Consider the following 25,037-nt stretch of genomic DNA (forward strand, 5'->3'; position numbering starts at 1 on the left):
AGAGAGAGAGGGAGACACAGAATCGGAAACAGGCTCCAGGCTCTGAGCCATCAGCCCAGAGCCCGACGCGGGGCTCGAACTCACGGACCGCGAGATCGCGACCTGGCCGAAGTCGGACGCTTAACCGACTGCGCCACCCAGGCGCCCCAAGACGCTCAATTATTAACTGAAATGGAAATAACCCAAATGTCTAGTGACAGCAGAATGGAGAAACTGTGGTATGTTCAAAGAATGTATTTCTTTTTCACATAATATTATAATACAGAAAAATACAGGGGCGCCTGCGTGGCTCAGTCAGTTAAGGCCCGACTTCGGCTCAGGTCATGATCTCAGGGTTTGTGGGTTCAAGCCCTGCGTCAGGCTCTGTGCTATCAGCTCGGAGCCTGGAGCCTGCTGCGGATTCTGTGTCTCCCTCTCTCTCTGCCCCTCCCCTGCTCATACTCTATCTCTCTCTCTCTCTCACTCTCTCTCAAAAATAAATAATAAAGATTTAAAAAAAAATTTTAAATACAGGAAACTACATAATCCAACAAAAAGCTACATATCTGGTAAATCTTAAAAATATAATAAGTGTAGGGGCATCTGGGTGGCTCAATCAGTTAAGTGTCCAACTCTTAGTTTTGGCTCAGGTCATGGAATTCTCTCTCTCTCCCTCTCTCTTACCCCTCCCTCCAAGCTCTGTCTCTCTCTCTCTCTCTCCAAATAAATAAGTAAACTTAAAAAAAAAAAAAAAAAATAGGGGCACCTGGGTGGCTTAGTCAGTTAAGTGACCAACTTTGGCTCAGATCATGATCTCATGGTTGGTGGGTTAGAGCCCCACATGGGGCTCTGTGCTGACAGCTCAGAGCATGGAGTCTGCTTCAGATTCTGTGTCTCCCTCTCTCTCTGCTCCTCCCTGTTCATGCTCTCTCTCTTAAAAATAAATAAAATATTTTTTAAATTAAAAATATGAGTATAAAAAGCATATCACAAAGGATTATATACCATATGAATATCATTTATATAAAACCAAAAAAAAAAAAAGGAAAAGTAAAGACTATATTTGGCTATACATATGCATGTGATAAAACTTCTTTTTAAACAAAGGAATGATAAATACAAAATTCAGAATAGTTATGGGGGCAAACAACATGGGAGGGTAGAGGAAGGGGCATGTGGCAGAACACTAAAGTAGATCCTAGTTTTGTTTTTTATTTAAAAAATTTTTTGACCTTTATTTATTTTGATCTTTATTTATTTTTGAGAGACAGAGAGACAGAGCATGAACTGGGGAGGGGCAGAGAGAGAGGGAGACACAGACTCAGATGCAGGTTCCAGGCTCTGAGCTATCAGCACAGAGACTGACACAGGGCTCGAACTCACAGACTGCAAGACCATGACCTGAGCTGAAGTCGGACACTTAGGCTGAGCCACTCAGGTGCCCCTGAAGTTTTTTGTTTTTTTTTTTTTTAATGTTTTATTTATTTTTGACTGAGAGAGAGACTGAGCATGAGCGGGGGAAGGGCAGAGAGAGGGAGACATAGAATGTGAAGCAGGCTCCAGGCTCTGAGCTGTCAGCACAGAGCCTGACATGGGGCTCGAACTCACGGACCGCGAGATCATGACCTGAGCCGAAGTCCGACGCTCAACCGACTGAGCCACCCAGGCGCCCCATGAAATAGTTTTAAGTTGAGTAATAGGTTATCCATTTTGGGGTTTATTATGCACCATAAACGCTGTGTGTTCTCTTTTGTATATATAAAATATCAGTCTTGGGGCTCCTGGGTGGTTCAGTCGGTTAAGCGTCCCACTTCGGCTCAGGTCGTGATCTAGCTGTCCGTGAGTTTGAGCCCCGCGTCAGGCTCTGTGCTGACAGCTCAGAGCCTGGAGCCTGTTTCAGATTCTGTGTTTCCCTCTCTCTGACCCTCCCCCATTCATGCTCTGTCTCTCTCTGTCTCAAAAATAAACGTTAAAAAAATAAATAAAAATAAAATATTAGTCTTATAAATTTTTTTTTAATTTTTTTTCAACGTTTATTTATTTTTTTGGGGGACAGAGAGAGACAGAGCATGAACGGGGGAGGGGCAGAGAGAGAGGGAGACACAGAATCGGAAACAGGCTCCAGGCTCCGAGCCATCAGCCCAGAGCCTGACGCGGGGCTCGAACTCACGGACCGCGAGATCGTGACCTGGCTGAAGTCGGACGCTTAACCGACTGCGCCACCCAGGCGCCCCTTATAAATTTCTTAAGTAACAATCAAAGGAACTTCATTAATAATAGGCCAGTCAGGTCATGCTCCTCTGTGCCAAATAATCAACTCAACAGCAGTAGGATATGTTAAAATCAAAGAGCTATCTTCTAAGAATGTGAACAATCTGTCAAGAAATGAATCCTAGGATAAATCTTAAGACACAGAATCTTCAAAAGGCAAACATCAAGGTATGTAAAAAAAAAAAAAAAAAAAATCGGGTGGGGGGGAACACCCCAAACAGCCTTTGTAAAATGTGTTTTTTTTACTAGCTTCAAATTTTCAAAACCAGAAAAAGAAAAGGGTGGGGGTGGGTGGAGGCATTCTACTTTCAAAATAATCCTAAGCATTCCACTTGCAAAACAGATCACAGGGAGCCTGGGTGGCTCAGTGGGTTAAGCATCTGACCCTTTGATTTCAGCTCAGGTCATGATCTCACAGTTTGTGAGATTGAGCACTGCATCAGGCTCCACACTAACAGTATGGAGCTTGCTTGAGATACCCTCACCCCCTCTCTGTCCCTCCCCCTGCCGTGCATGCTCTCTTTCTCTCTCTCAAAATAAACTTAAAAATCTATCCTCAGCAGTCTGAAAAAGCAGATCAGGTGTGTTATGGGCTAAATTATGTTCTCCCAAAGTCATATGTTGAAGTCCTAACCTCTAGTACCTCAGACTGTGACTATATTTAGAAATAGAACCTTTAAAGAGATATGACTAAGTTAAAATGAGGCCATTGAGGTGAACCCTAATCCAATCTGACTGGTATACTTATAAGACAAAGACATTTGGACACAGATACCAGATGTATCTACACAGATAAAAGATCACATGAGGACAGAGCAAGAAGGCAGCCACCTGTAAGTCACAGAAGCCTCAGAAGAAACCTAACTATTGACACTCAAATCTTGGGACTTCTAGCCTCCAAAATTGTAAGAAAGTAAATTTCTGTTGTTTAAGGCACCCAGTCTGTGGTATTTTGTCAAAACAATCCTAACAACTAATACAAGGCACTTCACTTTTCAAAAATCATCAATGGCTTCCTGTCATACTTGGAATAAAATCCAAAATCGTTACCAGAGCCTAGAAAGCTCCACATAATCTGTCCACCCACTACCTCTCCAACCTGCTTTCCCTCCACTCTTCCCTCATCCTCTTTGCTCTAACCAAATGACTCTTCTTTTTTTTTTTTTTTTCCAACGTTTATTTATTTTTGGGACAGAGAGAGACAGAGCATGAACGGGGGAGGGGCAGAGAGAGAGGGAAACACAGAATCGGAAACAGGCTCCAGGCTCTGAGCCATCAGCCCAGAGCCTGACGCGGGGCTCGAACTCCTGACCGCAAGATCATGACCTGGCTGAAGTCGGACACTTAACCGACTGCGCCACCCAGGCGCCCCAAATGACTCTTGTTTCAAGAACATTCCCAACAGGCTTCACACTGGGGCCTTTGGGCTTGCTACTCCCAGTCCTAAAGCTCTATCCCAAGTACAGTATTTGCATGACTGTTCCATCTAGTTCAAGTCTTTACTGAAATTTCCCCTTTTCAGAAACTTTCTCTGACCACACTATCTAAAATAGCACCCCAATCTCTATGCTCTTTTATCCTTTTACTTTTTTCTCAACATTTGGCTCTCTCCTTCCTTCCTTCCTTCTTACCTTTTCTCCCTCCCTTCCTTCTTCCTTCCCTTCCTTCCCTTCTTTCTATTGTCTACACCTTTAGAATGTTAGTTCTGAGAGCAGAGCTCTTCTTTTTCTTCACAGCCATATCCCCAGCACCAGAGACATTGTCTGGCACTTAGTAAACGTTTTAAGAGACATTGTTTGGCACTTAGGAACCATTTAAAGATTTGTTGAATGAACAGAAGAAGGTTAATGCCTGATACATGGTAGGTATTTAATATCTGCTAAATGCAACAAAATGTCAGATAAAATCTAACACCTACTTTTATAGAAACAAATAAAAATATGTGTATAGGGGCACCTGGGTGGCTCAGCTGGTTAAGCCTCAGACTCTTGATTTCAGCTCATGTCAGGATCTCACAATTCATGGGATTGAGCCCCATGTCAGGCTCTGCACTGAGTGTGCAGCCTACTTCGTCTCTCTCCCCCTCTCTCCCCTTTCCTCTTACTCTCTCAAAATAAACATTAAAAAGAAAAGTATGTGTACACCTGTACACATTAAATATATATAAAGGTATAAACCAAGTATAACATATATATGTACAGAGAGGAATAAAAGTAGAGCAGGATACAAAGAATCTCCATGCTTTAAAAATTTGTCTATAGTCTATCACTTCTGTACTTTTCAATCTTTTGTAATAAAAGTATGTTCAATTATTATTTATATAACAAAAATTTAGTAAAAATCCAAAACCCACTACTCAACAAATTAAGAACACACATATACACACACAAAGCCCTTAGCTTTATAGAGGGTTATCTTTCATAAATCAACACCAAGTCCATTTAAAGAGCCATGGGGAAAAAGTGCTCTTTATCAACACTTTTTTTTTTTTTTTAACAGTGTATTGCTTTATTGAGAGGGGGTCAGGAGGCAAGACACCATGTCAAGGAATGAAATCAATTTTTAAAAAAGTACAGGTACAAGAAGCAATAATGTTAAAATAGTAATACACAAAATGGATAACTGCAATCATTTCTTAAAGAGGACTCGGCTCATGGAAGATAAATTTTAAACACTGTTGCAAAAAACAACTGTATGAAGTAGAAATTGGTTTCAGTAATATTAGTAGAGAATATGTTCTGGAAAGTGGAGGTAAATGGATGTAAAATCCTGGCAGCAATTTAATAGAACAGTCCCAGATGATTAGGCTGAGGCCAACACCTAATGAGGACAAAAAGCCTTGTCTGTGGGGAATTTTGGATGATACATGGAGAAATATTACATTGTGCGTAAGCCAAATTGAATTGTTTTCACAAGTGTTGTAAAGTTTCATATAGTAAAAAGTTTCTTCTACATGCACTTCAATTTCACAGCAAGAGTGGCATAGGATACCTAAACACAGAAGAGAGCATTCATGCAAGATATCTAACTCCTTCATATAATAATGCATATAATTCAAAATGATTACATTATCATTACATCTAGGGCTTTCTGCAGCTACAAGGTGGTGGTTATGGAAAGCATGGCTCCCGGTATCAATATCTAAAAAGCAGCCACCACCTCCTTCTATGTGTGTTCTCTTTTTGCATTTGTTCTTATCAACTCTGCTGTTGTTGATGCTTCTTAGCAAAACTGGTAAAAACAAAATTGTAATCATTGAACATAATGCTCTGGCAAGCAAAACATTTAAAACCTTCAATCTTCTGGGGTGAAGAAAGCACTGTGCAACATTTAGAACTCTGATTTACAAACAGGGTGGTCACAAATTTTCCTGGCTTGAAGACTTCCACAACTTTCCTGACCAGGTCATCATAGGAGGTCTGACTTAAGTTTGTTTCAAAGCTAACATAAGAAAATTCTGACTCTGGAGTGATGTGAATAGTCCAATAAGTTCTATCCGATTTCATTCCATTTATCGAATACCCACAAGGATTGAACAGTGTGGCATCAATGACAGAACCTGGTATCACGTCACGAATTCCACTCTCACAAGTGACATCCTTTGCAGTAATACCATCTTTCATGTAGAACTGGTCCATAACTTCTGGGTCAAGCTCACTCATCAGAATTTCCAGGGTCTGATCTGGCTGACTGATTACCTGAGTCTCTGGAAAATCCAAAGTATACAAGTACCAACAGTCAGAATTCACACGTCCCATACAATATGCTGCTCCATTTGGGAAAACTGCATTAAGAAATTCTATTTCTTCCTGGAAATTCCAGTGTGGGTACCCTTGATGAGAAGACTTTGTGAAATTCTTATGAGAATAAAAGCTTTGAATTGAGTCAAATCCATTGTAATCCCTAGCAAGTTTCAACAGAGGAACCAACATTTTCAGCAAGAGGGTGGTACCACAGGTCTTCAAAATGAAACGTCTCTTAGAGACAAACGTGCTACTCTCACTGAGTACATAAGCTTCCTGCTTATCAGTTGTTACACTTATAATTGAACATTGCACATCCTTCAAAAAGTATGTCCCACTCGGATCTTGGGATAGTGCGAAGATCCCCAGATATTTGGTTTAAGTCAGATTGCTGCCTGGAGAACCAAACCTCCAGCAGCTTCTCAGTCCCTTCGAAAAACTGTGCAGCTTCTATCACCGTGAGACTAGCAAACAACCAACAACCACAGAAAATCAACTAAATTAAATCTCTTCTCCCACCGCTGCTGCCGTCGCTGCAGATTGTTCCAGTTGTGCTACTAAAGTTCAGTTTCCTTTTTTTTTTGCTATAATTTTATATTAAATTTTTTTTAAAAAAGGATTAATAAAATTTTCCTGGCTTTTTTTTTCATGAGTGAAAGTTGAACAAACATGAGCCTGTTGGAAATAGAGGCAGATACAGTTCAGTCTCCTGTAGTCCGCTGTTTCCCCGTTAAAGAGAGTAGAGTGAGCACTAGCTATGTCGTCAGCCATACTGTGGAAACTCATCACTTCTATTCAACATTGTATTGGAAGTTCTAGTCAATGAAAAAGATCCATGATATAAATAAATAAATAGGAACTATGAGGCAAAAATACTGAAAGCTAAAAGAATTCATTGCAAAATATATGATTACCTAGAGAATGCAAGAATTTAGAAAAACAAAACAAGGAGCTGGTGGCTCAGTTGCTTAAGCATCCAACTATTGATTCATCTCAGGTCATGATCCCACGGTCCTGAGACTGACCCCTGCATCGGGCTCCACTGTGGGCATGGAGCCTGCTTAAGATTTTCTCTCTCCCTCTCCCTCTGCCTCTCTCTCTCCCTCTCTTAAAAGAAAAGAAAAGAAAAAACAGAAGAAAAACAAAAATATTAGTATGAAACAGAGTTCCACAAAGTATTCAAATCAAGAACCATGAACAAAAAATCATGAACTTTCCTATATATCAAACAAAACCAATTAAAATGAGATTTAAATATAAGACCCCATTCACAAAAACAACAGAAACTATAAATACCTAAATATACGCTTAATAACAATAGCTAACATATTGTGTTAACTTACAGGTCTTAACCATTTAATCCTCACAATAACCCTAATGAGTTATTATTCTTCCCATTTTATGGATGAGAAAACTAAAGTATAAAAAGGGGTTTTTATTTGCCCAAGCTTAGCACACACTGAACCCAAATAGCATGGCACTAGAACTCATTCTTTTCACTACTACTCAACACAATCAACATGCAGAAAAGTAGAAAACTGCAGAAGAAAATAAAAGACGTGACTAATCATACCATGCTGGTGAATGAAAACACCTGATATTGTAAAGATATAAATTCCTTCCCACATGAAATCTGTAAATTCAAGGCAATTCCAATAAGAAAAAATCTCAAGAAGATTTTTTGTGCAACATAACATACACACTGATTCTAAAATTCATGAGGACAAGAGTCACAAAAAAGGCAAGAACATTTTGAAAAGGGAAAACAATGAGAGGGAAGAGCCTTACCAATTATAAAAATATAAACTTTTAAATGAATTGAAATCAAACAGTATACTGGTACAGGAACACTTACAGATCAATGAAACGATATTCTAGAAACAGCAGTCTTTATAATACTGCTGCCAACACCATTTATTATGATTCATAAATGATGCTGAAACAACAGGCAATATCTACTTCCTTACATTCAACACATATAACTTTCAGAGAGATTACAGAACTAAAAGGAAAAAATGTTCTGAAAGTATTTCTTTTTTTTTTTTTTTTTTAATGTTTATATTTGAGAGCACACATGCACGCACGGGAGGGGCAGAGAGAAAGAGGGAGACAGTGAATCCAAAGCAGGCTCTGCTCTGTCAGCAGAAAGCCAGATGCAAGGCTCAAAATCACAAATCATGAGATCAAAACCTCAGCCAAAGTCAGATGCTAAACCAACTGAGCCACCCAGGCACCCCTACAAGTATTGTTTTAATGTTTATTTCTTCATTTTGAGAGAGAGAGAGAGAGAGAGAGAGAGAGACAGAGACAGAGAGAGAGAAAGAGAGAGGCAGAGAGGGAGAGGTACAGGGAGAGGGAGACAGAGAATCCCAAGCAGGCTCCGCACTGTCAGCGCAGAGCCCGACACAGGGCTCAATCTCACACCCTGAGATCATGATCTGAGCCAAAGTCAGACACTTAACCCACTGAGGCACCCAGGTGCCCCTAATTTAAAACTTTTTTAAAACAAAGCATCAATAAACAAAACAAAGAGCAAACTGCATACAGGCATACCTCAGAGATATTACAGGTTCAGTTCCAGATGCCATAATAAAGCAAATATCACAGTAAAGTGAGTCAAGTAAATTATGTTTCCCTGTGCATGTAAGTTATGTTTACACTATGCTGTCATCTATAAAGTGTGCAATAGCATTGTCTAAAAATATATACATACTTTAATTTAAAAAGACTTTTAGGGCTAAAAAATCATCATCACCCAAGCTTTCAGTGAGTCGTAATCTTCTTGCTGGTGGAAGGTCTTGCTTCGATGTTCATGGCTGCTAACTGATCGTGGTGGTGGCTGTTAAAGCACAAGTTGGCTGTGGCAAGTTCTTAAAATAAGACAATAAAGTTGACTGCATCAACTGACTCTTCCTTTCACAAAGGATTTCTCTGTAGCATACAATGTTTGACAACATTATATCCACAGAACTTTTTTAATTTTAATGTTTATTTTTATTTTTGAGAGAGAGAGACAGAGTAGGAGTGGGGAAGCGGCAGAGAGAGAGGGAAACACAGAATCTGAAGCAGGCTCCAGGCTCTGAGCTGTCAGCACAGAGCCCAATGCAGGGCTCGAACCCATGAATCTCAAGATCATGACCTCAGCCAAGGTTGGATGCTTAACTGACTGAGTCACCCAGGAGCCCCTACCCCAGAACTTCTTTAAATTAATCTTCTCAAACTCAACTGCTGCTTTATCAACAAGTTTATATAGTAATCTAAATACTTTGTTGTCCTTTCAACAATCTTCATAGCATCTTTACCAGGAGTAGATTCCATCTCAAGAAATCACTGTCTTTGTTCACCCATAAGAAGCAACTCCTCATCCATTCAAGTTTTATCATAAGGTTGCAGCAATTCAGTCACACTTCAGCCTCCACTTCTAATTCTCTCACTCTTTCCACAACATCTGCAGTTAGTTCCTCCACTGAAGTCTTGAACCTCTCAAAGTCATCCATGAGGGTTGGAATCAGCTTCTTCCAAACTCTTATTCAGATACTTGCAGGTATTCTGACCTCTTCCCATGAATCACAAATGTTCTCAACGGCATCTAGATCATGAATCCTTTCCAGCGGGTTTTCGATTTACTTTTTGCCCGGATCCAAGAGAGGAATCAATATCTATGGCAGATATAGTCTTACAACATGTATTTGTTAAATAATAACAGAAGCCAAAATTACTACTTGATCCATGAACTGCAGAATGGATGTTGTGTTATCATGCATGAAAACAACATTCATCTCATTGTACATCTCCATCATAGCTCTTGGTGACCAACTGCATTGTCAATGAGCAGTAATATTTTTATTTTTTTAATGTTTATTTATTTTTGAGAAAGAGAGAATGCAAGTGCACACAAGCAGGGGAGAGCCAGAGACAGAGAGAGACAGAGAATCCCAAGCAGGCTCCGCGATGTCAGTGCAAAGCCCAACAGGGAACTCTAACTCATGAACCGGGAGATTCATGACCTGGGCCAAAGTCGTACACTCACTCAACTGAGCCACCCAGGCACCCCAGTAATACTTTTTAAAAATAATAATAAAATAAAATGAGCAGAAATCTTTTTTTTTTTAAGGAATCTTTTTTTTTTTCTCTGAGCAGGTCTCAACAGTAAGCTTAAATATTCAGTAAGCCATGTTGTAAACAGATGTGCTATCATCCGGGCTTTGTTGTTCCATTTATAGAACACAGGCAGAGTAGATTAAGCATAATTCTTAAAGGCCCTAGGATTTTCAGAATGGTAACTGAGAACTGGCTTCAATTTAGAACCACCAGCTGCATTAGCTCCTAACATGAGAGTCAGCCTGTCCTTTGACGCTTTGAAGCCAGGCACTGACTACTCCTCTCTAGCTATTAAAGTCCTAGATGGCATCATCTTCAGCTACACTGAAAATCTATTTAGTGCAGCCACCTTCATTAATTATTTTAGTCAGATCTTCTGGATAACTTGCTGCAGCTTCTATATCTTGCTGCTTCACCTTGCACTTTTATGGAAACAGCTTCTTTCTTTAAACTTCATAAATTAACCTCTGCTAGCTTCAAAATTTTCTTTTGCAGCTTCCTCACCTCTCTCGACCTTTATAAAATTGAAGAGAATCAAGGCCTTGTTTTGGATTAGGCTTTGATTTAAGGAAATAATCTATCCAAACCATTCAAACTTTCTCCCTTATCAGGTTGTTCTGCTTTCTTGTCATTCTTATCATTACTGTATTCACTGAAGTAGTACTTTTTTTTTTTCAACGTTTTATTTATTTTTGCGACAGAGAGAGACAGAGCATGAACGGGGGAGGGGCAGAGAGAGAGGGAGACACAGAATCGGAAACAGGCTCCAGGCTCTGAGCCATCAGCCCAGAGCCCGACGCGGGGCTCGAACTCACGGACCGCGAGATCGTGACCTGGCTGAAGTCGGACGCTTAACCGACTGCGCCACCCAGGCGCCCCTGAAGTAGTACTTTTGATTGCATTCACAATTTGGCTAACTGGCTCAAGAGATCTGGCATTCAGTCTATCTCAGTTTTTAAATTTTTTTTGTTTATTTTTGAAAGAGAGAGAGAGAGAGAGAGACAGGGAGCAAGGGAAGGGCAGAGAGAAAGGGAGACACAGAATCTGAAGCAGGCTCCAGGCTCTGAACTGTCAGCACAGAGCCCAACACGGGGCTCAAACTCCTGGACCGTAAGATCATGACCTGGGCCAAAGTCAGCCACTTAACTGAGCCACCCAGGCACCCCACAGTCTCAGTTTTTGACATGACTTCCTCACTAAGCTTAATCACTTCTAGCATTTGACTTAAATAAAGTAAGAGACACAAGTCTCTTCCTTTCACTTGTACACTTAACTGTAGAGTTATGAACTGGCCTAATGTCAATACTGTTACATCTCAGGGAACAGGGAAGCCCAAGGAAGAGAGAGGCAGGTGAATGACGACTCAGTGGACCAGTCAGAACACACACAACATTTATTGACTAAGCTTGCCATCTTATATGGCCACACTTTGTGGCATCTCAAAACAATTACAATAGTAATATCAAAGATAACTGATCACAGATCACCATAATGTAGTAATAATAAAATAATAAAAATAATAATAATGATGATGAAAATTACCGAAATGGGGCACAGAGACACAAAGTTAGCAAATGCTGCTAGAAAATGGTGCTGATAGACTTGATTGACAAAGGGTTGCCACAAACCTTCAATTTATGGGGGGGGGGGGGGGGAGGGAGAATGCAGTATCTGTAAGGTGCAATAAAGCAAAGCACAGTAAAATGAGGTATGCCTGTGCTGAGAGAAAATATCAACGATATATAAAAGTTCCTTCACATCAATGAGCAAAGAAACAAAACTAAGGAAAACAGGTTTTACTATTTATTTATTTATTTACTCATTTATTTATTTACAGATCAAGCATAAGCAGGGGAGGGGCAGAGAAAGGAAGAGAGAGAATCCCAAGCAGGCTCTGTGCTGTTAGCATGGAGCCCGATGCAGGGCTCAAACTCACAAACCGTGAGATCATGATCTGAGCTGAAATCAAGAGTTGGATGCTTAACCGACTGAGCCACCCAGGTGCCCCAAGGAAAACAAGTTTTACAAAGATATAAAAACATTTCAAGAAGAACCACAAGACATCCAATAAATGAAATGATGATGAAACTCACCAGAAATCAAAGATAACCAAATTAAAACAATAATATATTTTTCATCTAGCAAACTAGCTAAAAAAATAAAAATTACTGCTATCTAATAGCAGTAATGACAAGGGAGAGAATATTCTCACCTAGTTTGGGGGTTCTGCTTACATAAATGGGTTAGAAAAAAGTGCCCAAGGTTAGGTAGCAAAATATTGTAATGGAATCACAAGTGAAATTACTTTCCATCTGACACCAATATACTATTATACTTTGATCACAAACTCCACTTGCCCCCAGACCCTTTGCTTCTTACATATACAAGTTAATGATTACTGTCTGATTGTTTTCTCCACATTTACATGTGTAAATCTTGTTTTCTTCACGTTCACCACATGAGTAATAATCTTGTGAGCTCAAAAACTACAGAGATGAAACCCCTGTTCACCACTCTTGTCTCCTCCCAAACATTAGCCTCTCTCATATTCAATTCTGCGTCCGCTCTCTTTATGGACAAGAGAGAACTCCAGACTTATAGTGTGCAACACTGTTTATAAATCTCAATTGGTATAGTGTTTGTATAGGGAAATACGGCTATACCCATTAAAATGTAAACTCTGCATACTTTTAACCTCATAATTTCATTTCTAGGTATCTTATGGAAATATTCATATACACCATAAAGATATGTCAACAGTGTTCACTAAAGCAACATTTGATAGAGAAAAACTAGAAATTACCCAAATGTCCACAGATAGATGAATGTGCAAATAAATTATTCTACAGCCATAACATAGCATACTACTTAGCCTTCAAGACCTCATTTTCTCATATAGAGAGAAAATAGTGAGGCAAGTTCCAGCCTAAATTGCTATTTTTAGGCCTAGATAGTGCTAAATCATTTTAGTCAAAAGAATACTTGGAGGGCTAACAGTGTAATTACATAAACTTGTCATTACTTCCCCCCAAACGATTTAGTCTCAAATATTTGTATGTATATAAGATGTCACCTATCTCTAAGAAAACTTCTCTTCCTCCAACTTATTCAATTTGTCTTCCTTTATTTGGTTTCATTCTCCCATTGCTCCTGTACTGATAGTGAAGACTGAAGTAGATGGTATTATTCTCTCCATCATAAAGTATCCACCCACTCACTTTTATTTGTTCCATTAACAAGCTAACCTTTTGTTAAGAAGCCCACTTTCAGTCACTAAAATTACCAGTTATGAGCTCACATATTTAAATCCAAAAATACTTGAGACCACATGGTGAGGGTAGGGAGAGCGGGACAAGTACATAGTTACAAAGTAAGCCCTCCCAAATACCCTCTTTTTTTAAATTTTTTTAAGTTTATTTATTTTGAGAGACAAAGAGAACGAAAGGGGGAGAGGCAGAGAGAAAAAGGGAGAGAAAGAATCTCAAGCAGGCTCTGCACTGCAGGCTAAAATTCATGAACCGTGAGACCATGACCTGCCTGAAACCAAGAGTTAGAGACTTAACAAATTGAGCCACCAGGCGCCCCACAATATCCACGTTTAACCTAAAGAGATTTAGCACTGTTTAGACCTAGAATTAACAATTTAAGGCTAGAGCCTTTATCATTAATTACAGCACATTTGGAATTTTAGACATCTTTGCAGTTTAAAACTGCAGGCCTGGTTCAAGAAATCAATAAAAGCATTAAAAAAGCTTTAAAAAATCAAATCCCTGTTTACCCTTGCCTATAATTCTAGGCCAGCTGCAACTCTTGAGTCAAAACAGCCCATATACTAAAACTGACATGACCAGCCTGAATCAACTAAAGTGTTCTTATCCAAGCAGCATTAGTTTAAAGCTAAACATACAACTGTTTTTTTAAAAAGCTATGGGGGGTGGGGGGCGCAGGGAGAAGACCTGCATGGTACAACATAGTTCTTGCAAATAACCACGCTCAAAAAACTCACATGCCTCTTTACTTGTTAAAACATAATACCAAGCCACTGTATTTAGGACCCACCAGAGGTACATTTTGCTCCCCAAATGGCAGTCCTTCCCCATTTATCAAGGTTCCTCAGTTATGGAACAGGTGTTAGGTTATTAGGTGTGACTGATTACTTTAATAATGGCCCCAATTACTGACATAGCTAATCTTCCCACAAGGGTCAGAGGCTATTTCTCCCAACCCCTTAAATCTAGGCTAGTTTTGTAAATTTTGTCCTATATATTGTGATGAAATTGATGTGTAAGTCCTGGAGCCTAGGCCTCAAGATGTCTTGCAGCTTCTGCCTTTACTCTCTTGGGAATCAGTTGCCATGTAAAGTAATACAAGCCAGACTGAATAAGCAGAGATTTTGTGCAGACAGAAGGCCCACTTTCTCACTGTCCTCACCAAGGTCCCAAACATGTGATTGAAGTCACCTTAGATACTCTAGCTCCAGTCAACCCACCGAATGAATGCAGCACACAAGTGTGACCCTAGGCACAAAAGAGTGCCCAGCTATCCCACAGAATTTTAAGAAATAATAAATCATTGTTGCTTTGAGCCACTTAAATTGTGAGGTAGACTGTTACACAACAATACCAATATACTGGGAGAACTCAAATGGTTGAGCAACACCACTTCTGGATATAAAGCAGGGACTCAAACAGGATTTGTAAATCAATGTTCATAGGAGCATTACTCACAACAGCTAAAAGGTGCAAACAACCCAATGTCTATCATTGGATGAATGGATAAACAAAATGTGGTATATGCACACAACAGAGTATTTTTCAGCTTTAAAAAGGAAAGAAATTCTGGAGCACCTGGGTGGCTCAGTTGGTTAAACGTCCCACTTCAGCTCAGGTTATGATCTCATGGTTTGTGGGTTCAAGCCCCGTGCTGGACTCTGTGCTGACAGCTCAGAGCCTAGAACCTGCTTCAGATTCAGTGTCTCCCTTTTTCTCTGCCCCTCCCCCACTCACATTCTCTCTCAAAATGAACGTTAAAAAAAATAATAATAATACAAAAAGGAAAGAAATTCTGACACATGCTACACAATGGATGAATTCTGAAGATACACTAAGTGATATAAGCCAGATAGAAAAGGACAAATATTGTGTAATTTCACTTATACGACATACCTACAGAAGCCAAATTCACTGCAAGAAAGTAGAACGGTAGTTGCCAGGGCTTGGGAGGGGGGCGGAAATGGAGAGTTATTGTTTAATGAGTTCAGAGTTTCAGCTTGACAAGATGAAAAGATATGGAGATGGATGGTGGTGATGGCTGTACAATATAAACATACTTAATGCTACTGAACCATACACTTAAAAATGGTTAAAATGGTAAATTTTGTTATGTCTAGTTTACCACATTTTTAAAAAGCACAACTCTTCCCCACTTGATTTCATAATCAAACAAGAGAAAGTTACAGGAATAGATAAATAGAAAGGAAAATATCAGCTTTATCTTTGATAAAAAGGTAGGATGAAGAACATGGCTTAAGAGTGGTTCAGAAATGGCTTGCAAACACTATGAATTAAAGTTATCAACCAAAATAGAACTATTTCCCCCCAAAGCAGAACTTGTCCTGCACTCAGTTTACTGTACTAGAAAAGAATATGCCAAAGTACTTGCTAGCTACAGGCTGGAAAGAAGTGAGAGATGAACAGGTTTAAATTGGCACATGCCCCAGGTAATTCTACTGCACTCATAATCAGATAAATCACTCCTCCAGTGAAGAGAAGAGGTAAAGAAAGAAGCTACGAGTTTTTTTGTGCCTTGAGGGAGGGAAGAAGAAAGGCTCCACTGCAGAATCCTTGGCTGCAAACCCCTCACCTGTGTCCCCAGCCCATCTTGGCTCTTGCATTTCCCATAGCAAAGTCCCTCCACACTTAACCAGTGTTACAGTAGTATATAATAGTTTCAAAAGAAAACAGAGGAGAAGAACTAGAAAAAAATTTTTTGAGAAAATTTCCTGGCTGGAGTTCCTGAGTGGCTCAGTCATTTAAGCTTCTGACTCTTGGCATCAGCTCAGGTTATGATCGAGCAGTGGTGAGATCGAGCTCCACACTGAGTGTGGAACCTGCTCGGGATTCTCTCCAATCTCTCTCTCTCTCTCACTGCCCCTCTCCTGCTCATGTGCGCATGTATGTGTGTGTGCGTGCTCTCTCTCGCTCTCTCTCAAATTAAATCAACATAAAAAAGAAAAGAAAAACTTCCTGGAACTGAAGAACATACATTCTAGACTGACTGAGGAATAAAGGTACAACAAACAAATGCATTGATTGTTACCTGATATGTTTGACCAAAGCTGGAGAGTTTTAAAGCTCTGGCAGAGTAGTAGGGAAGAATTCATGTTAGATAACAAAGCGCACTAAACAAAAATAATAAGGCATCTTAGATATAACACCAAAGTACACACGGCAAGAGAAAAAAAATAACTAGACATCATCAAAATTGAAACTTTTGTGCTTCAAAGAATACTACCAAAGGAAAAACTTTGCAAATCATTTATCTAATGAGATCCATATCTAAAACACAACAACTATTACTACTCAATTAAACAAAAAATAAGATGAGCAAAGGATCTGAATAGACATTCTCCGAATAAGATATACATGGTATAAGACAACAAGACGACCAAAAACCACATGAAAAGATGTTCATCAGCCATCAGAGAAATGCAAATCATAATGAGATACCACTTTACACCTACCAGGAGGGCTATAATCAAAACTACAATGAGCTATCACCTCACATCTGTCAAAATGACTAAAATTAACGACACAGGAAACAAGAGATGAGGGTGAGGATGAGGAAAAAGGGGAACCCTCCTACCCTGTTGGTGGGAATGCAAACTAGTGTAGCCACTTGGAAAACAGTATGAAGTTTCCACAAAAAGGTAAAAATAGCAATTTTATGATCCAGCAACTGCACTACTAGGTATTTACCCAAAAGATCTAAAAATACTGGTTGAAGGGATACATGCACCCTGATGTTTAAAGCATTATCTACAATAGCCAGATTATGGAAAGAGCCCAAATGCCCACTGACTGATGAATGGATAAAGATATATATATATATGAACATTACTCAACCACAAAAAAGAATGAAATCTTGTCATGTGCAATGACATGGATGGAGATGGAGAGTATTATGCTAAATGAAATAAGTCAGAGAAATACAAACACCATATGATTTTACTCATATTAAGTATTATGAAACAAATGAGAATTTAAGAAACAAAACAGAAGAACATGGGAGGGAGGGGTGGACAAGAGAGAGGCAAACCTAAAAAAGACTCAACTACAGAGAACAACTGAAAGTTGCTGGAAGGGAGGTGGGCAGGGGGATGGGTTAAATGTGTGATGGGTATTAAAATGGGCACTTGTTGTGATAAGCACTGGGTACTGTTGTGATAAGCAATGGGTGTTGTTATGTAAGTGATGAATCACTAAATTCTACACCTGAAACTAATATTGTACTGTATGTTAAATAACTGGAATTTAATAAAAACCTGAAACTTAAAAAAAAAAAAGAGATTGTAACAAGTATTGGTGAAGATGCAGAGAAATTGGAATTCTTTTACACTGCTAGAGAAAATTGTAAAATGGTACAGCCGCTTTGAAAAATAGTCTGAAAAAAATCCTCAAATGGATAACAAATTTCCATCTGATCCAGCAATTATGCCCCTCTTTATTATATACCCAAAATAAATAAAAACATAAGTTCACACAAAAGCTTGTACATATATGTTCACGGCAGCATTACTCATAATAACCAGTGTCCACCAACTGTTGAAATAAATAAAATGCAGCATATTCATACAATGGAATATTACTCAGAAATAAATGAAGTTCTAACACATGGTACAACACAGATGAACCTTAAAAACAATACACTAAATTAAAGTAGCCAGTCACAAAGGATGAAAAATTTATGATTCCATTTACATGAAATGTCCAGAATAAGCAAATCTAGAGAGCAGAAGACAGATGAGTGTTGCCTAGGGCTATGGAGATGGGGGACTGGGGAGACTGACAGGTGAGGAGTGAAGGATTCCTTTTTGAGGTAATACAAACATTGTGGTTATGGATGCACAACTGCAAATACACTAAGAGCTATTAAGTTGTACACTTTAAATAAAGTGTATTGTGTGATGTGTGACTTAGATCTCAATAAAGCTGTTCTTAGAAATAAGACAATTAGGAGCACCTGGGTGGCTCAGTCGGTTAAGTAGTCAACTTCGGCTCAGGTCATGATCTCAGTTTGTGGGTTCCAGCCCCACATCAGGCTCTGTGCTGACAGTTCAGAGCCTGGAGCCTGCTTCAGATTCTGTGTCTCCCTCTCTCTTTGCCCCTCTCTGACTCATGCTCGCTCTCCCTCCCCCAAAAATAAACATTAAAAAAAATTTTTAATAAAAAATTTTTAAAAATAAGGCAATTAAGAGAAAACAGTTGTTCAAGAAAAAAAATATAATTATAGTAGACTACATGTCCCAGTACAAACAATATTTGGATACTGCAAATACTGAATACTGTTTATCAAAAAAACTGGGATGTATTTTACAATAGAGAAAGGGAAGAGGGGAGAGTTAGATATAAATTTCATTACCAGAAAAGACCTGGCTAATGAAAAATAAAAACTTATTTATTTTAGCAACATAATCAACTAGATTAAGATTTGTGTCAAGTAAAATAAACAGTAAGAAATCATTATTGTTTTTGTCTACATAACATGAAGATCTTTTGAAAAACCCTCCCTGCAAGTAAAAAATATGAACTTTTAGGCCATAATATAATGAAATAAGAAATCAACAAAATGGAACGTAGTAAAGATCCCTGAAAAAATATCCATGCATTTATGAAAACCTAACATATGATAGTTAGCATTACAGGAAAAAAAGACATACCAGGAATTAAGAAACTATGGTTACAGCCTTTAAAATAACTGTTTTTTACTTTTTTTGAAGCAGTAGGAAAAAATCCAATGAAAAAATATTTCATGATACATTAAATTCTCTGAAATTCAAATTTCAGTCTCCATAAAGTTTTACTGGCACACAGCCACACTCATTCATTTACATATCATCTATTGCTGCTTTCTCCATCCAAAGACCTTTGTGGCATTTTCACTGTTGTGCACTGCAGGCTCCACACTGTAAAAATTGCAGCAATGCACTTTATCACCCACCAGCATTTCAAGTGCCACATGTATCACTGTAAGTGCAACTTTTTAAAAAATATTTTGAAAATGTTTTATTTTGAAAGACAGAGTGCGAGTAGGAGAGTGGCAGAGAAAGAGAGAGACAGAGAATCCAGGCTCTGAGCTATTAGCACAGGACTTGAACCCACCAACAGTGAGATCATGACCTGAGCTTGGATGCCCAACTGAGCCACACAGGTGCGTGCCCCAGTGCAACTTTTTTTAAAGTGGCAATACATATTCATCATGTCCAAATAAGGAAAGGGAAAAGTGAAATTCAAATGTCACACTTTTAGTGTGGATTTTGTTACCAAATAATAGCAAAATGCTGTGTTTATTATGTAGTATTATAGCTGTGCTAAAAGAATAAATGTTATACCAATACTTAGCACTCATCACAGTATTCACAACTCACAGAAGAGCAACACTCAGAAAAATCAGAAAATTTAAAATGAAATACCTCATTACAGAATTTCTTCACAAAAATTAAAGATGAAAATGAGACTACAACCAAAGTAAGTTTCTGAGTAGCTCCATTTGTTAGCTAAGCAAGGAAAACTATTTACCAATGACGAGTTAGACTGTATTTTATAACAGCTGAAAAAATTTATAAAACTAATTATTAATTAAACTATTAGCCTGTTGATGAGAACTACTGCTCAAAGATTTGGGGACCTTAGTAACTGATAAGCAATTAAAAACAAGGCAAATGATTTCAAGATTTTGACTTTGATGTGCCTAGAGATGTTACTAACAACTCAGCTGTTTACTTGAAGGGTCAGTGCCAAGTCTGAAGTGACTGAGCAATTAGCCTCCATGAATATTCTGTGAGAACTACAGATAAGAATATTTTCAAAGGGGTTGAGAAAACATGAATGTACTACAACTGGAAGTGGGATCTAATATATAGTCCCACTAATGTTGGTAAAATAGGTATGGAGCAGAAAAAAAGATTTAGTTGGACAAATTTACCTTTTGTGAGGTGTTTCAAAGTCTATGATTATTCACGATCTTATCAGCAGTACTCTACAGAAAATATTTGAATCTATCATGTATTAGTGAGACAGTAGTGTCACTTATTCTTGTACACTTCATAATCATCAGTTCTGTGAATTTTTGTTAGAAACAGAGGCAGAATATCTTGAATTACCCTTATTGTAGAGCAGTTTGATGGCTCAGCAATGGGAACATTTTATTGCAATTTTTGAGCTCAAGGCTAAGACAAATTTTTCTGCAAAAAAACCGCCTTCCACCACTATTGTCAAACACCAAATGGCTTTGGAAATTAGCTTTTGCTGAAGGCTCCATAATGTTTCTGAATGAATTCAACCCAAAATTACAAAATAGCACTTATGCAAAACATCTTATGGTAAAGTCATTTCAACAACAACGAAAGTTATCTGAATCACAATAATGGCAAACTGCTTTATACACTTCCCGTGCTGTCAAAAGTTAAAACAAGAAGCCATAGCTCCATTACCACACAAATTTGCAGCAGTTACGTTTTCCAAGCAAACTCTAGTTCCACCAAGTTTTTCAGATTTTGGTGCAAGCATAAGGGAAATTTCCATATTTGTAAGTCCTTTTAACTGTGCAAAGACTCCATCTAATTAAGGAGGTTCCACCTAATTTTCAATCAGAAATGATTAATCTACTATGTAATAACATGCTAAGGGGCAAAAATATCACAAGAATCTAACAGAATTCTATAAATGCTTTCCAAGCAATGAATATGCTAAATTAAAAGCATATACTCAGGGACTGATATCAGTATTTAGTAGTAACTATCAGGATGAAAACACATTTTCAAAGATGAAATCTGTAAAATCTCATTACAAATCAGTATTAACAGATGCATATTCACAATCAACTTTGATTACAAGAAACACTAACTGTGAACCCCTCAAAAAACAAATGTTACCCCAATAAAAAGAATTTCACTGTGGGCACCTGGGTGGCCCAGTTAAATACCTGACTCTTGATTTGGGCTCGGGTCATGATCTCATGGTTGTGAGATCAAGCCCCACAATGGGCTGGTGCTGAGTGTAGAGTCTGCTTAAGATTCTCTCCCTCCTTCTCCCTCTCACCACCACCCCCACCACCCCGAAGCATAAGTTCTCTCTCAAAAATAAAAGAAAAAAGGAAGAAAGAAAACAAAGAATTCCACTCTTCTCACTAGTAAATCTGTATTATCAAAAAAGTACTATTACTATATTTGAACTTAATACAAATTTTATTTAAAATTTGCAAAGGCACCTTGGTGGCTTAGTTGGTTAAATGTTGGACTTCAGCTCAGGTCATGGTCTCACCGTTTGTGAGTTCTAGCCCTACATCAGGCTCTGTGCTGACAGCCTGGAGCCTGGAGCCTGCTTTGAATTCTGGGTCTCCCTCGCTCTCTGCCCCTCCGCCACATGCACTCTGTCTCTCTCTCAAAAATAAACATTAAAAAAATTTTTTTTTAATTTGCAGAAATTTTGGAAGCACCTGGTGGCTCAGTCAGTTAAGTATCCGACTTTGGCTCAGGTCATGATCTCACGGTTCGTGGATTTAAACCCCACATCAGGCTCTGTGCTGACAGCTCAGAGAATGGAGTTCAGCTCCGATTCTGTGTCTCCCTCTCTCTCTGCCCCTCCACTGCTTGCGTGCTCTCTCTCTCTCTCTCTCTCTCTCTCACTCAAAAATAAATATTAAAAAAAAAACTTTAAAATTTGCAGAAATTTTTTAAAATTGCAGAAATGCTTTCTTCCTTGTTATAAAGTACCCACCTAATATCTTTAATTTTGCCTCTTAACTGGCAAAGCCTAAAACGTTACTATTTACCCTTTAAAGAAAACATTTGGTGACTTCTGGGATATAGACTTCAAAAGGTGTATTGGACAACTGGTTGTCCCTATTTTTTAAAAAGTGATTAAAATTAGATCCATATCCTATAAAAAGCAAAACTGTAAAACTTCTAGAATAAGAGAAAAAACACAAACCATAAATATAAAGTACTATGACTAACTTTTCAGACTTTATAAACAAAGGATAAAGATAAGCTATACAGACTTAGAGAATATATTTGCAACTCATATAACCAACAAAGGATTCAAAATATGTAAATTATCAATTTTAAAGAAGAAGAGAAAGAACACTCCCCTCCAACAAAATGGGCAGTTCATAAAAGGAGAAATCCAAATGGCCAGGAAACATGAAATAATGCCTGATCTTATTAGTAATAAGGTAAAATGCAAACAAAAGGACTTTTTGAAAGAGAAAATACGTCCTACAGATCAATTCTCAGTAATTTTTTAAAGTCTGATTTCTTATTATTTCTGAGAAAAAGAGAGAGAGAGGCAGAGGGAGAGGGATAATCCCAAGCAAGCTCCACGCTGACACAGGGCTCATGTGCAGGAGATCGTGACCTGAGCAGAAGACACTTAACTGACTGACCCACCCAGGAGCCCCTCAATAATTTTTAAATCTAACAATATCAAGAGTTGGTAGGAAACTCTATAAAAGCAGGAACACTAATGCTCTATTGGCATAAATGTAAATAAAACAGTACAACCAGTTAGAAGAGTATTTTGGAAACATCTAGTAAAAAACAAGTTGTTTCAGGAAAAAAAAAAAAAGAGAGAGAGGAGCACCTGGGTGGCTCACTTGATCGAGCTTCCAACTTCGGCTCAGGCCATGATCTCCCGATTCATGGATTGGAGCCCTATATCCGGCTCGCTGCTGTCAGAGTGGAGACCACTTCAGATTATCTGTGCCCCCCCCACCACCCCTCCCAGACTCACATTCCCTCTCAAAAATTAAAAAAAAAAAAAAAAAAAAAAAAAAAAAACAACCTTTTTCCCTTATAGGTATATATACTCTCAAATGTGTGCCCAAGGATTCATGTATAATATGCTCACTGAACAGGCACCTAGGGGGCTTAGTCATTAGTCAGTTAAGCCATCTGACTTTGGCTCAGGTCATTATCTCCCGGTTGGAGAGTTTGAATTCCACATCCAGTGAGCTCAAGCCCTGCTTCAGGTGAACGCTGCTTTTCTTTCTCTCATGGGATTCTCCCTCTCTCTCTCTCTCTCTCTCTCTGCCCCTCACAAGACTCTCTCTCTCTCTGTCCTTGCTCATTTGTGCCCTCTCTCAAAAGAGAAAAAGAAAAAATGTTCACTGAACACTAGAAACAAATTAATGTCCAACAATCAGAGAAAAGATAAATTGTGGCATAATCATAAAAAAAAATAACAGAAACCTGGGAATAAACTAAATGACCAATAATAGGAAAATAGACAAATTATGATATAGTCTACAGATATTACAAAGAGCATTTACCATTAATAACTAGAGTATTACACTTTATTAGCACTGATAAATCTCAAAAGCAATGCTAAACCAAAGGAAAAAAAAAGTCAGGTTCTGAGACATCTAATATGACAATTTCTATTTGTATGTCTTAAAAACATGCAAAACAAGAATATATACTGTTTACAGATAATGTACATTTGATAAAAGTATAACAATATATATAGGAATGAATTTTATCAATTCAGATCATGGTTAATACTGGGAAAAGAGGGTAGGGAATGAAATGAGAGAAGCAGTTATAAAGAGCTTCAACTGTATTGGTATGGTTTTATTTCTTTTATTTTAAATTTTTTTTTAATGTTTATTTTTGAGAGAGACAGCAATGAGCGGGGCAGGAGCAGAGAGAGAGGGAGACACAGAATCTGAAGTAGGCTCCAGGCTCTAAGCTGTCAGCACAGAGCCCCAACGCGGGGCTAGAACTCACAAACTGAGATCATGACTGACCTAAAGTCAGCCCCAGGCACTGCAGTATGGTTTTATTTTTTTTTTTTAAATTTTTTATCTGAAACAAAGCAAGAAATCAAATGATAAAAGAAAGACTGAAAAACTTATCTTTATATAACAATCAGAGCAGAGGAGAAAAGGATGAAAGAGTCAGAGATGGAAGCAAGGCTGAGACAGGTACTACTGTAGGCACTGGGGATTCAGCAGTGAACAAAACAGACTTCTTGCTCTCACAAACCAGTAAATATATAGTATATCAAGTGGTAATAAGTGCTATGAAGAAACATAACCATGAGAAAGGGTATAGGGATTGGGAACCTGAGTAAAATTGTTATTTATACAGGGTTCTATTTAAAGCCAATGAAATTAGATGAGATAACGCAGGGAGCAAAGGTAGCCAGGGAAAAGAAGAGGCCTGAGAACTGAGCCCTCGGTACTCCAAATTTAGAGGTCAAGGAGATAAGAAGGACCTTCAAGTGAGGCAGAAAGAGAACTAGAACAGTGCTGACTGACCTGGGAGCCATCTGAAAAAAAGCATTTCAAGAAGGAAAGAATGGTTAACCATGTCATATGATACTGAAAGGCCAAGAAAGATAAGAACTTGAGAACGGCTCAACCGTAAAGGATATTGGTGATCTTGAAAACAGCTGTTTTGATATAGCAATAGTGGCAAAAGACCACTCTTGAGTTCAAGAAATTATGGGAGTGTCAACTATACCTCAATTAAAAAAAAAAATTGGGGGGGGGGGGAGTACGTGGGTAGCTCAGTCGGTTAAGTGTCCGACTTTGGCTCAGGTCATGATCCAGCAGTTTGTGAGTTCCAACCCTGCGTCAGGCTCTGTGCTGACGGCTCAGAGCCTGGAGCCTACTTCAGATTCTGTGTCTCCCTCACTCTCTCTGCCCCTCCCCCATTCCCAC

General features: G+C 38.6%; 2 protein-coding genes across 5 annotated transcripts in view; both read right to left on the reverse strand.

Annotated features, from left to right (window-relative positions):
• Window positions 1-25,037, reverse strand: part of NRDC (nardilysin convertase) — a 103,542-nt gene that overhangs the window by 67,932 nt on the left and 10,573 nt on the right. The window lies entirely within an intron of this gene.
• LOC115521348 (S-adenosylmethionine decarboxylase proenzyme 1-like) lies at window positions 4,614-6,764 on the reverse strand. Its single transcript, XM_030326529.1, is given in 3 exon segments — window positions 4,614-6,317; window positions 6,319-6,489; window positions 6,663-6,764. Coding segments are annotated over 3 exon segments (1,143 nt in total). The 3' UTR covers window positions 4,614-5,447.

This window comes from Lynx canadensis, chromosome C1, assembly GCF_007474595.2.
Source record: "Lynx canadensis isolate LIC74 chromosome C1, mLynCan4.pri.v2, whole genome shotgun sequence".
In the NCBI taxonomy this organism is placed as follows: domain Eukaryota; kingdom Metazoa; phylum Chordata; class Mammalia; order Carnivora; family Felidae; genus Lynx; species Lynx canadensis.